This window comes from Ammospiza caudacuta, chromosome 1 (genome assembly GCF_027887145.1).
Source record: "Ammospiza caudacuta isolate bAmmCau1 chromosome 1, bAmmCau1.pri, whole genome shotgun sequence".
Lineage (NCBI taxonomy): Eukaryota > Metazoa > Chordata > Aves > Passeriformes > Passerellidae > Ammospiza > Ammospiza caudacuta.
The window spans coordinates 60998674-61013826 of NC_080593.1; the positions used below are offsets into that span (position 1 = coordinate 60998674).

At 35.3% G+C, this 15153-nt stretch overlaps 1 protein-coding gene across 2 annotated transcripts in view; it reads right to left on the minus strand.

The window, feature by feature from the left end:
• The window catches only part of ATP9B (ATPase phospholipid transporting 9B (putative)), a 154092-nt gene that overhangs the window by 23021 nt on the left and 115918 nt on the right, over nucleotides 1-15153 (minus strand). For both annotated transcript variants that reach the window (XM_058820428.1, XM_058820422.1), the window contains exons 13-15: nucleotides 13127-13269; nucleotides 5255-5367; nucleotides 3018-3266 (exon numbers count right to left, since the gene is read on the minus strand). In XM_058820428.1, coding sequence (XP_058676411.1) covers nucleotides 3018-3266; nucleotides 5255-5367; nucleotides 13127-13269 — 505 coding nt within the window. The remainder of the gene's footprint in view (nucleotides 1-3017; nucleotides 3267-5254; nucleotides 5368-13126; nucleotides 13270-15153) is intronic.

Consider the following 15153-nt stretch of genomic DNA (forward strand, 5'->3'; position numbering starts at 1 on the left):
AGTACAATGCATAAAACCAGTTAAGTCTATTAAATGATAATGTTGCTTATTAACCAAGTATGTTGTGATAGGTCAGTGCTGAGGTTAAACAGAAAACATCAATTGAACCATTTCCCTAAATAAAGCTCCAGGGTGCAATATTCAAAGCACTTTATTCAATAAAAAATGCTTTTAAAATGGTACTTTGGTGATTGGGAAACATTGGCATCATCCGTCAACCTAACTGCAGGAAAGTTCAATAAGCTAAATAATGAACCATTTACATTATTTTCCTTAGGCTCCAGTGATTTGCAAACATTGCATCAATAGAAGTCTTAAAAAAATTATGATAAAGACCTGCTAGTCTTTCAACTCTCAGGCTTTTTTCTGTCATGCTGCAATTTTTATGCTGTTTACATGCTTTTTGTAGCTTCATCTTTTTACAAGACTCCATTTAACATCAATTTCTCATTACATAAAAGCATATTTGTTCAATATGATAATTTTACTAGTGTTTCAAGCATTATCTTTGAGAAACAAAAATGAAATTTAAGCCTGTTTTAGAATGGAAACATTTCATCTCACTGCCATATAGTTTTAATGTATGAGCTTAAATGATAAAAAAATCATTATTAAAACAGTATCTGTGCATTATCTCCTTTGCAGCATGAACAGTTTCTTTGTTGTTGATTTCTTCTTCTACCTCCTTTTCCACCCTGAGTCCCAGATCTATTATATTAGCACTTTATCAACTTTCCTTTCCTTCCTTTCATCTTTCCAAGGTCAAATTCCCTACTGTCTTCCCAGGGCAGCGCTTGTATAATTCTTGAGTCTTACAGCTGCTTTCTTTAGTAAATATGGGAGGAGAATTGCTCTTCATGGTAGCATTTTCAGCTTTCAAACAACTGAACAAATACACAAAAGCCCACAGGGAGAGAGGAGCAAGCGGGAGAAAAAACTCACATAGTCTCTCTCAAATGCACATCTCTTCACCTGATTTAGTAATACCTTTGGCTATTAAAGCAGAATATTTACTTAATTTATAGCTGTCATCATATCTTCCTAGTCAGATCCTTGCTCATGCAGTCATTCATTATACTCAGTAGTACCTCACAGGCTCATTAAACTGAAACATTAAGTAAATATGAATGCATGTGCAGATGAAAATTTGTTCACTTGTGTATAATACAAGTCAAACATTATACAAATATATATCATAAACAAACACCCTTCTGGCATAAACAAATGCCCTTCCAGGATTCTCAATTCATAATGTGGATCAGCTCATACTGTATAACACCACATACTGTATTATGGATTACTGATTTTAGCCAAAGATCAGCATCTCAAGTTCTACTTCTTTATTTAAGAATAAAGAGTTTTATTTTTAAAACTGTTCTGACTGCCTTTTTTTAGTCATGGAGAACCAGCCACTTTATATTCTACAATCCTTTGACACCATTAACTGTGTTTATGGCATCTGAAAGGTATGTAATGTCTGCTATCTTGTTACTACATAGAGATTTTATTTTATTTCTTGCATTTCTAAAAACCCTCGTTACAGACTTGTTTCTTTTAGCAATGATAGCCTGCAGTATGAACTGCTTAAGTTTTGGTAACATTACATATAGTGACATATTAGACATGAAAAACAAATGTATACTTGAATAATACACTATGTAGCAGGATGAAGTTTGTGAAAGAAACATTAACTTGTATGAGATCAACTTGCACAGCTAGAGAAATATTCAGGCTTTCAGGTACGTAATTCCTACTTCATATCTTACAAAAACCTTATTTTATTTATGACTAAGCTACTGGGGTTACAACAAAAACAGTACCTTCAGAAAATGCTAGAAATTCTTTAAAACAAAGATTCTTCCCAACCTGTTCACTTTCAAACCAACTTCAAAATAGTTTATTTCTCCATTTTACTATATCAACTATACACATTATTATAAAGTAAACTCTTTCCAGTATCTTGCAACATGAGCTTTGCCTCTCTCTTCTAGTATCTTTTTAGATTGAATTTTAGGCAATCAATTTAAGGACCAAAATAGGATTATTCAGAACAATAACACAAATCCAATGAAAGCACTGGGATTTTTTTAAAATTTGGATTTCAATAAAACTCAAAGGCATGTTTTTATTGAAATGGTAAATTTCTGCTACACTTGATGCAATTTTGAAAGAACCCTAAAGATTATGAAGCTGCCTACAGTTTGAAGCTCAAAAACTTTTCTACAGAAGTATTCAAGGTTTGATGGGTTTTTTTTGTTTCTTTCTTTCTGGGGGTTTTGTTAGTTTGTTGTTTTTTCCTGTTAGGAATCTGTACGTTCCGGTATCTGGTAGCATCTCTAATTAATGTACCAGGTTGTCCATCACTCAGAACAGCTTCATATTCCATTTAGTAGCATACTTTGATTCACACATGGATTAATGTTTTGAGAATAATAATAAAAAATCATAAATCTCTAATTGCAATCCTCAATACAATACTGACCCCGAAATTCTGACTTCATAGGTCTTTAAGTCAAAAACTGAAAACACTTTTATACAGCAAGGCGTCAGAACCAGTAGATCTTTCCTAAGCTAGAAAATATAAAAATAGATTACTACTAATGTTTTGATTTTTTAAGATTTTTTAAACTTTTTGATGTTTACATTCTTGTAATGAACTTTTTCACACACTTTTTGTAAATAACGTATTGTTTTGTATTCTTTTATAGAAGAAGAGAAATTTGATAGACTATTAGTTTGTTTAGTGTCATTGGAGAGGCAGCACTTTTGCCTCCTAATCTACTGTCACTTTTAGAAATCTGAAAATGTTAAAGTTAGAAATTAAAAGGTCTCCTTTTTACTTTGAAAACAGCAGTGTGTGTGTGTCATGTTATTTTGTGTCTTATAGTAACATACTATAGGGGTTTAAAGAAACCCCAGCTCAAAACACGTTTTTTTTCACAGCATTTCTCTTTTTTACTTAGTTTCCCCCATTCTTTAGGAGTTATAAATAAATATTTTCAGCCTTGCACACCAACCTCATCCGGGCTGGAAGCCTGGTAAGTTCGATTTTCATCGCTGAAGTCCTGATCCACTTCTGCATACTCAGTCTCTGCAGACACGCCGGCCCGGGACTCGTACACGGGGGTGACGTTGTGGCAGAGCGCGATGGCCTTCACCGCCTCGTGGATCCGGCTGCTCACGCTCTTGCGCACTTTGGGCGCCGATGATTGAGGCTTCCTGGATGGTGTGGAGCTTGTACTGTTCCCACTGTTTTGAGAGTGGACCTTTAAGAGCCAACACAATGAACAGTGAACCAAAGTTCAAAACTGGAAACAAAACATGAATACTTATCCATCTGTATCTGACTGTTCCTTTTACAAAGGTGATAAGGCTAGTAAGCATCCATTTATTTTTATATAACCTATGGTTAATGCATTCAGCTTGTGATAAATAAAAAGCCTCATCTCCTTTTTTAAAGAAATGATACATAACTATGGGCTCATCACCTTGCATTTGTAGTCAAATTTCAATAACAGAGCCTGGAGACTATTGAAAAACATGAAATAAAAACAAGTACGTTGGAAAAGGGCTGAATAGGCTGATCAGATTCTGCAGAAACCCCTGCTACCTCACTTCAGATTTTACATTTTTCAATTATCTGTCACAATAGTCCTTTCATGTCTATTGCATCCAGTGAATTATTTTTTCTCTTCCTTTTAAGAAAAAGTATTTAAACCAGCCACCAAATGGATGAGTTCAGAAACACTGAGACAAAATTTCAAAATTTGATATTTTGTTGTTCTTCTTCACCTCTGTCATTAAACTGAAATGAACCCCTTTAAAAAAAAAAAAAAACACCTAAATCTCAGTATTTTAAAAGATGACCACATTTGTGGTAATCAGGAGAGACCAGAAGAAGAGGAGATCAGAAGAACAAAAGCAGGAACATTGTCAAGTATAAATATTAGGAATGATTAAAATACCAATATTGCTGATTTTATTTATAACTTACACAATTTCTGTATTATTTGTGAACTAGTGCAGTTTTACTCTTTTGCTGCAGCTGAAATGTTTTTTGTCCTTACAAGAATGCAATAATCTAGTAAAATAATCATACAAAATAACAGTTTGACACATATTTGAAGACTGTATTACTGTTGCATAACCAAGAAACTACCACTGTTTTAAGTTACCTTTCACAAATGCTCGAGCACATGACAGAGCTAATCTTCCTCTCAAAAGTACTATGTGTTCATGATTAGTTAAAATTAGTTGGGTTTTTAGGTGGAGGGGTTATTGGTTTTTGCTGGTTGGGTTTTGTTTTTTTTTGTTTAAAAGTCAACACATTAAATATATCAGCAGTACCACCACAGTGCTCTTCCGTTCACTCCAATGGAACTCAGAAAACCTTTTCAGAATCCACGCTTTTTTCCTCCTGACTGCAATCTGCTGAACCGTGAACATTCTGCCCATCAAATTACAGTGTTGTCTAATAAAGGGTTTAACTTTCTGCTCATCTGGCACTGCTTTTCAGCTACTGCTTTAAACCTCTGCATTTGCATTCTGCTAACACTGATGCCATTACAGTCACAAATAAATTAAGCTGATTTACTCCTTCTGAATTATGTTAAGTTTATTGATGCTTGTATAATTTAATTTCACACAAATTCCATTAAAGATTATGCCCTCTATCACAAAATGCTTCCAGTGGGGAAATATAATCAGGTTATAATAGATTTGTGTGTTACATTAAGATGACAATAGTCTGGTAGGTCCACTGTAATAATAAAACAGAACACAAACAAGGGATAAAATCAATGTCACACAAGAACCACTGCCTAGCTAACCGGCAGCTTCTATTATCATAGATTAAATTAAAAAACCTCACCATACTTTTTCAGATTGAAACAATTGTTTAGTAGTTACTTGGTTTGTTACTGAGACTCCATCACTATTCTGTTTTAATGAGTTGCTACTAACATAAGCACAATTAAAGCATTATTTATAAAGCATTATTTAAACACAGAGTAGTGTTATACAAAGCTGAAAAAAAGGACGTTCCAAGAAAGTTCTTTTCATCATCTACTAATAGCAAACCTACATTTTGAAAATCTTTTTCCCAGAATTGAGAAGAAAAGTTTCCTTCACATTTCTTATTTTAAGTATGTTACAGTTACTAAAAACTCGTAACCATGGTTGCCACTCATTATTAACAACAATGCTTCAATGTCATTACACCCCCCATATGAAATGTAAATGATTTATGAAATACCTGTGAATAAGAGTTTATAATATGACTCTGTATTTCATCCATTGTGTCTGTTCCATAGGAAACAGTACCTAGGTGGAGGCGCTTAAATATCATCTCATTCTGTGTAAGTGTTCCTGTAATAAAGGAGAAGTATATCACAAAGCAGTGAAAAATACTATGAGATGGCCACAGACACCTCCTCTCCCTTCCCCCCCCAAAAAATCTTTCCTTTGGAAAGCAGGAATGAATCACAAGTTAGCATCAATTTACTTAATTAAAGGAACGTTTGTGGAGAAAGATCAGGGTTAGTCATTCTGGAAGAAATCACTGGTTCCACCTGCAAGCTGATTTTGCCAATAACTAAACATACAAACTTGAAGAGACAAAACCTTTCTTTCAAAAATATATATACAAAAAATTGAATTTGCAGTATGCAGATAGAGCTAACTCTCAAAAGCAAGAGTTTGCACCATGTATCAGAAAATCTAAATGAAAAAAACCCTACAGGAAACCCCAAAAATTAATACAAATTTTACAAATTTTCTACACTTCATGTACCAAGGCAGACATTCTGACAACTGGACACATTCAGTGTCAGTGTTATCTAGATTAAGTCATTAAGACCTAATATCACTTCCAAATTTGACAGATTGAGCCTCCAAGCAGAATAAGGCAGAATGAACAAAACCAGTGTTTTCTGTGCTCACTTCACATTTGCAAGAAACTACAGAGTGTCAGGCAGACTGACACTGCACCCACCTCTGCCAACCAGTCACATCCTCTGGTTTAGAAAACCTCTAATTGAGGGGTGGGGGTGTCAGCCTTGCCTGATGGGGTATGTGAGGCAGAAAGGGGTCACTACTGCCTAGCTTTCCATGGTCAGCTCACAAAAGATTATTTTGATTATGGCTCTTCCTAAAATTTTTCCCTATGGCTACTCAGGCAGAGCAAGTATAATAATAGTATAAAGCTATTCCTATATTTAACCAGACAGGTTTGTGTCATTAAAATGCATAAGTCTGATCATAAAAAAATAAACCAGAGTAGACATTCTTGAAGCTTCTACGATATTTTTAAAATGGAGTAAAAGAAAATTCTCTGGAAATAAATACTGCAGAATAAAATACTTCATAATTATTTTATTTAGCTTAACTATTTTTATTTCACATCTTTATCCTAGTATGCCAAACTACATGCTATATGCCAAGCTACATGCTAAGCAACAGGAGAAGAAAAGACTAAAAGGATGAGGTATGCTATAGTTGTCTGCAAAACAACAGTCTGGCCAGTCAGCATACAGTTTATGCTCTTATCAGGGCTAGAACTATCAGAGATCTTCAAAGATTCATTAGGGCTGTAAAAGTCTCATGTCTTTCCCAGTTGCATGTGAAATGTCTACCACTCCCACTTCCTGGTGATACCTCTACAGTGACACTTCATCTCCATTGTTGTACCACCACACTGCACTATCAAACTCTTTCTGTTTTACCAGTGCAAGATTTTTGTTCCGAATTCTCCCTTTACCATTAAAAACTACATTTCCCATTTGCTTTTCCTTACATGTTGCTGAGGATTTTTCTTTCTATAATGATATTATTTGAATTTGAAAAAATAATTAAAATAAGGTTTATGTGAAATGCATAAATTCTCTACAAAATATGCATAACATTATTAAAAATTTACATGAGGAGCTGAACATTCCCAAGGCTGGAAAACAGCCCAGGAAGACAAAGTTCCAGATCTCTATAATTAGCAAATTGGAAATTTTTGGTTACTTTCATATACGGGAAAATGAAATTTTGTTTTACAGTAATCACATAAATCCACTTGTTCTACTTTTATAAGCTGTGCTTTTATTGAGACTTTTTATTAAAATTCATTACATTTTTGTACTTAAATTCATGACTAGAAAAATTAAATCTCCAGTTTGCACATGAGAAACATGAAAATTTCCACCAATAAATACAAGAAACTAAAATCTCCATTTCTAAAAGAAAGCAAAATCAAAACCCATACACTGTGCAAAAATATTCAGTGCAAGAAATTCTCAAGCCAATCTTTATCACCTTCCTAACCTTCCAGGCGTGCTAATACCTTCTCACTGTCCTTGACTTTGCCAAGTCTTTGAATTAAAAATCTCTGAATTAAAAAATCTCTCTCTAGGAGTTGTGAAACTAAATGCTAGTAAAAGGGTGAGACAACAGGCAACTGTCAAACCTGCTTCCCACTACTTTTGTAATTGCTGCTTGGGAAAACTGAGCAGGAAATAAAATTAGCCCTATGATTATTATATGGATAGATTATTTCTTCTGACACCACTAAATCAGTCCAACGCCATATCATGCTTGGTGAGGGAAAGGTAGATGGCTGGAAAATTTCTGTGTTCCACCCCCTCTTTCTCAGCAAGCAGAGAAGAAAAGCTTCTGCATAGAAAAGTATGAATTTTCCTATCTTGCAATCAACAGGAGCCAGGGAAGAAGGTTTAGGAAAAACAGGTGAGGAAAAACAATCAATAAAGAGACGGAAATAAACATGCTGGAAATCCTGATTCAATACTTGCACCTTACACATCTCTAATACAATCCTTTTTATCAGCTATGTTAGTAGGAAATATCTATGACAACTAACCAAAAACAAAAATAAAGAGGCAACAATTCCAGTTTGCTTATGCTTCTCAAGACTAGAGTAAGACTTTCAAGAACAGCCATAATAAACCTGATGTGTTGCTAGACAAAAACGGGTAGCTGAAGTTATGAAAATATTCTCAAAAAATTCTGAAAAAAACCCCCACCTTAACAAAATACACCTTTTTCAGCCTTTCACATGGAAATATTTCATCACGTGTGCAAATTAAGATTCACTTCTAAATTCTTCTAATTAATGAAATGCCAAAATGGGACAGAAACATTCCCAACAACTTGTTCCATACATTACATGGTGCCAACCAGTCATGTTATAACTTCAGCAGCAGTTCTGTCTTAAATTTTAGTCGAAGACTAATTAGTTTTAGTTGATGACTAATACTCTATGACGGAACAACATGTCTTGTATTTTATGCCCCTAGATGCAAACTCTTCAAATATCTAGACGCAGATTTTCTAATATCGCCCACTTTTTGAACAACAAAAACAATACAAAACTGAACTTTTTCAGTCTGCTCAAGGTGGTAAGTACTATAGAACAGTGGAGGAACTTTCTATTTTTAATAATATTTTTAAATAGTTATCAATTCCACACTTTCAGGACTTTGCTAATACAAAGAGTTGTTAGATTTAAAAAACAGCTTACTTTAGAAAAGCTTCCAAAAAGCACATTAGTCAACGTACCATCTAGTACTACTGTTATACATTCCTGAACTTAGCTCTGGAACGCAGGTACCACACAAGGAAAATAGCCTGACAAAAAAGTTAGTGTAGAATTGCTGGAGAAAAATTTAGTGTGTTCTTTATTGAAGCCAAGAGCTTTTTTTTCCCCTTCTTTCCTACAATTGTATCATTAAACACAGAGTAAAGCAGGCAAAGAGGAAATTAATTTCTAAGGAAAAAGTCCTGAAGGCATCATTCCTTGGGTGGCAACAGATGTGATTCACAGAGCAGCAGAGATTTTTTTGTTGCTGTTTTTTGAGAAGCAGATGCAGATCATTCTGATCCTGTAATACCAGCCGGCAATTTGGACCAATACCAGCAATCTAAAAAGTCCAAAACAAGAAAAAGCAAGAAAATTTGTACAGCAGAAAAATTAGTAACTTTGTGAGAAATTAAGAGATGAGTAACTTTTCATATAATTTGAGCATGTTGTTTAAGCTATTTGCTTAAACAGATAAAAAGTCAGTGTAAATGTGCACATTTCTATGGAAACTTTAAGGGAGATCAGGCCTAATCAGTCTAATAATTAGACTGTTGACAACAATCTGGAGATACATGCTTTGTTCTATGAACCCTGGAAAAAATAAAATCTGGCATATAAGACGAAGATGAAAAAAACTCATGGTAAGCATACATAGCATATGTCTGCTCATTCAGCTGCCCCACTTGTGAGTATGCCATAAACACAACCTACACAAAACCTCAAACCAAGGAAATCCCAGTACAACCTTTTGAGAATGAGGACAAAGACCAAGAGAGCTGAGCTAAACCTCATCTTTCCTGGGCAGAGGGTCACAGTGGAGGTAACAGGTAACTTGGGGGCACTGAGTTAGGGAGTCCCACTCCTAAACCATGCTGTGAAGAGCAGTACCTATTTCCTCTGTGCCTTCTGCCTCCCACAAGCACAATACCTGTGCATTCAGCAGTGTAAGAGCAACATCATGCTCGCTGGGTGTTTTCAGTGAATGGGAGTCCAACAGAAGACAAAAATAAAGGATTCCTTAGTCTAGAATCTTCCAGTAGGATGTCTCAATCAAAACATTTCATTTCTAGTCTGCTCTACTCACCCTGCAAACCTAGTGGTACTAAAAATCTCCAGAGGTAGAGCATAAATATAGATACATCTAAGTGAAGGAAGGAAGATGTTACTCCATCAATTTTTTAAATTACTCCTTCTCTCTAGCTGCTTACACTGAAGAGTAACACTCTAATAGTACATTACATTAGGCACATTTAACAAAAGTCCATATACACCGACCTCTAATACACAGATTTTCCAAAAAATTCAAGAATCCCATTGCTCTATGCATCTGTTCAACGATTATATCTGTTAAGTATCTCATTTGGTCCAAATACCACTAAAATGTTAATTACAGAACTCAAATACAAGTACATTCATTAGTAAATAACTACACTTGGATGACTACATGTTTGTTTTAGCTGAACACATTGGTAGTTATGAATAGCAGGTGGATTTCTAAACCACATCCAAAGAAACAAAAACTCTCATTAAATATGGGCAAACATCTTTTTTTTTCACCATTAGAAATTTTCTGTACCCTGGAGACCATGAGAAACCATGCTCATGCAAACTGCTACCCACCATCATAATGGATGATGCCTTTCTGTCAAAGTTATATGTGATTGAAGTCCAAACAACGTGGCATTATGGGTAATGGATGCTATAATTAAAATGTGAGTCCTAAAAAACCTGTTGCTTTACTGGGTGCTTTTAGTAATGGCTTTGTTCTACATGAAGATAAAAACTCCCTAACAAAGGAATTAATGTATTGCTTTAATAGGCTGCACCCTGAGTTAAGTTTTAAAATTTATGAGTTCTCTGCAGCATTGTTCTTTAAACAATGGCATTGTCAAATGCAACCAGTGAGAAGATTAAAGTTGTCCCAGCAGATTAAGTACAAATTATCTGTCCTCCTGTTTCAGCATCATTTGTTCATTTATCACATAACGTCTAGTATTTCTGGTCAGTGTCAATATGCTCTGCATCTTTGCAGTTAACAGATGTCTTCTCTTGTCGAATGAATTACTTTATGTTTCACGCACTGGTGGCCACAGATGTGTCACTATAGCAACATCATTAATTTCAGATCTTACCGGAAACATGCACTCCAATCAAACCTAATTATACCACATTGCTTTCTTGTCCCACAATAAGGAAACTATAATGCAATTATTGGGATACTTCATTTTCTATTATACTGTGGCAAATGAGAGAGCCACTGTGATGGACGCTTCTTGTCAAAAAGCTTATTGATGAAGCACAAACCCAATTTACAATCATACAAAGGACTACCTTGCAATTATGTTAGTAATGCAATGCTCCTTAGACTCAACAACTAATTCTCAATCATTTCCAGTGAAGCTTGGGCCACAATATAAGACTTTTGCAGACAGTTCTCTGGATTTCCTTTCCTTTTCAGTATTGAGAAAAACTTTGCCTGTTTACATTTAACTAAATCAGCCTTTTAGTGTTGCTTTTTGGTAGCACCCACTTGGGCAGATGGCTGCAAAACTGACTCCCTTCTTTATCCTCTGACAGCCAGGCCTTAAGTGGGCAGAAGAACAGAATCAACTAGTTAATATGACTAGAAATGAAAATTCAAATGAGAAAGTGCCAAGACCAGCTCTTATAAACTGTATAATCATGCAATGTCAATCATAGATTAAGAGCACAGACTTTGTTCATTATCTCACAGTATTTTTCACATTTATCATAAAATGCATAATGAGAACAAATGTATTCAGGAAAGGAAACTAGAAGCAGCTACCAATATACTTGGGTAAAAAGTACATTGTCGATGTGTTTGCCCAGAATGAAGAACAGTTTAGAATTTGCAGGACACTTAAGCTGATTAAAACAGAGAAGTGTTTCCCATCTCTGCCAGGCACAGTCAGTGGTGAGAAGCTGGTGACATCTCCAGGACTCCTGGCTTATTTTCACTTCCATGAGCTTTCAGCTGACACTCAGGTAAAAACACATAGGGTGAGACTGCTGACTGCTCCTTTTCAAAACACTTCGAAACTACTGCCCTAGAGTATGGCCTTCACTTTCATTTTTACGTCATTATTGTACAGATTCAGACCTTCCACCAGAGCTCAGCAGACCTCAGTCCTCTGAAAAGCTTTGAGGTTGAACACCAACAATCTGGAATCTCTACCAGCAAAGTTTAAAAGTCTACATTGGTTTTGCTTAGAAAGTAGTGTTTTGTAACTAACTTTAGAATTTACTTTGTAATTTAACTTTACTGCATTGTTTTGAAAATAAATTATTTTTGAACATACTTTTTCCAAACATGCTGTAAATTACATACTTCAAGTCTTCAATGGGACAGCACTCAAAGTTACATAAATTATCATGATGAAGGTTGCAATTAAAATCAATAAACAGTTTCAAATACTATACAAATCATTAGGTAACTGAAATAAGACTTGTATAACAATCATTCACTTGGTCTGAAGAATTGCCACACTATAATTAGCAATGTACTTTCCTTCTACAAAATAGAAGAACATTCAGATGTATACAGGATAACATATGTGCCTATAGAAGAAAAAAGGATAACGTGTTTTGAGAAAGTGACGATTTATTATATTAACACTTCATTTCAAATATGCAGTAACGGAAGCGTTAGCATGGGAGGGAATAGAGAACTATTTAAAACAGATGGAGATATAAACTGTATATTATGCTTTTGGAGCAGTATAACAGAGGCCAACCCCTGCCTTCTCCAGCAGCTTTTCATGATTTTGAACTATATTTTACTTAAAACCAGTAAAAGCATTCCTCAAGTTTTTCGAGAAACAACTTTCTCTGTTCAGAAGTAAAGCTTTCTTAAAAATACCCATGTATACCTATCAGAAATTATTTATTCAATCTCAGAAAGAAACAAGAAAGTGTAATACAAGTTATTACTCCTTCACACTCAGTACTTACCTTCTGATCTTGGTAAGGGTTGGGGGTTCCAGTACACCAGATGAAGTACAGTAACAGGTTGCAGTTATGAAGCTGAAATCATTCAGCAGCTCTAGAACTGGTCTTGGCAACATAAAGAGCAAGTAACTTCACTGGGCCAACAGATACCATTTTGGAGGCTGATCTCGTGACTTGTTTTGGAAATTGCTTGCTCTCAAAAGCCATTCGTACTTATTATCATACAATATTGCAGTAGCAATGAAGTGCAAAATAAACCAGCATCCTGAGTGCTATTCCAAAGTCTTTTCAGAGGAAGACATATGGTACTCTTACTCATGCTGTTCAGTATCCTCTTGCTATAGAAGAGCTGTTCCACTGGAATAAATCAGAGTACTACCAAATATTGACTTTAACACCTAATTACTGACCTACCCAAGCCTATAGTACTTGTAAAAGTACTCAAGCAAATATATAAAATTTTACTGAGAAACAAAAATCAGTAGTCTAAATCTACTCTTATGTTAGCATATTCATAGAAATACATTTAGAAATTTTATAAAAGTTATCAGATTTCAGAATGGTAACCTGATATACCTGTTTTATCCGTTAGTAAATAAACTAATCGTCCCAACTCTTCTGGTATGGTGCTAGTTCGAACAACTGTTCCAGGAATATTGTCATCTTTCATAATCATCCACCCATAGGCTGCCTTACCCATGTCCAAGTTGACACGTAAACTGCAAAAGAAATTTATACCATAATCAGTGTGAATATTAGGCAAAATGAAAATGATAACCATAAAAATAACAACAGAAGCTCTTTTTTGGATATCTGAAAAAAGAAAGATCTTAAACCTATGTGCACGAAAATTTTGGAAGAATGCTTTTTTAATGTGTTTGTAGAGTACATATCACACACAGGCTTCATCTGAGACTTTTAGAAGATATGGCTATACCAACAAATGCAGTATCATGCATTCTGCATGAGACAGATTCCAACACTTTGTGAAGACTCTTTACATAATTACATTACTACTCTTATACATAACATGAGGGATAACATATAGCAAAAACAGATTCAGCAAGAACAGATTCAAGTTTTTATCTACTAAAAAAACCAGAAACACCATCTAGGTTCTCTTTATGATGTGAAATTACAAATATTTTTGTACCTTTTCAAGTCACTTGTGGGATTTTTTTGTTTTATAAAAAACAACCAACAACAGTATTTCTTTAGGATAGTAGAACTATATTTGTCAATTGCTCTTTCCCAAAAAATCAATGATATTTTTGTCCTTTCCAAATTGTAGCTAGAGAGGGTCCATTGTAAAAGGAGAAAAATGCAAAGCAGCAAAATGCACCCTTGTGATACCACGTTGGCATGAAGTAATCTTTGGGCTGCTCACTAACAGAAAATACGCAATTTGCAGCAAGTTTTACTGATTAGACATAGAAGTCCAAAATCAAAAGTATGTTTTTCCAGTTCATTCTGTGCATTAATTTTTTAATATTTCCATGTCTTCATCATAGAAGAACTAAGATGGACCTTGTATTCCTATGTTACAATAAAAAAGTCTTCACTCATTTAATCACATTAATCTTCCCCATAATAAAATGTTCCAACACAAAACTCTATCCACCTTGTTCTAAACCATTAAAATGCTACTTTCCTCTGGCTATTCACCATGTTTCTGTTGCCATGTCAGAGGAGCGGTCACTAAGAAAAAGGCATATGTTGGTTTCTCTTGACTCTGCTCTAACAGAAATACTGAAAAGACAGGTAGGACAGCAGCTACATGAACTACTGAGGTCACTTGGTCTGTTCAGCCTGGAGAAGGGGAGACTAAGGGGAGACTAAGGGGAGACTGAGGGGAGACCTCATCATAGTTTATAACTTGCTTCTAAGGGGAAGAGGAGGGGCAATTTCTGATCTCTTCTCTGTGATGACCAGTGAAAGGATCTGAGGGAATGGCCTGATTTGTGTAAGGGGATGTTTAAATATTAGAAATATATTGAATGTTAGAAAAAGTCTCTTCACCCAAAGGATGGTTGGGCACTGGCACAGGCTCCCCAAGGAAGCTGTCACAGCACCAATCCTGACAGAATTCAAGGTGTGTTTGGACAATGCTCTCAGGCACACGGTGTGACTCTTGAGGATGGTCCTGTGCAGGGCCAGGAGTTGGACTCGATGATCAATATGAGTTCCTTCCAATTCAGCATATTCTGTGATTCTGCAAACTATTAGTTGCTAAGTTGCTATCACAAGAGTCCCAAGTTAAGCAACAGGTTTACAGTAATGTAATTCTTAGAACTGTTCAAAGGTACCTATCAAGGTCAAAATACTGCTAATGCACTTCAGACATTTTTGTAACAGTCCTGACACCATGCTGTTTAACTGCATAAAAAAAGAGCAGCTACCAGGAATTTTCATCCGTCCTCTTGGAATCACAGCAACAAGATTGCGGATTACCTGAGGTAACAGTGGAGGGAACAGTGAGTCACAATCTGCACTATCCCATAAAGAAGAGATGCATTTAATTAGAATTGTGAGAGCATCTGAAATTTTGACACATGCTGAAAAAAGGTTTATTCTACATACCCTACCTCCTGAATTTGTACAGC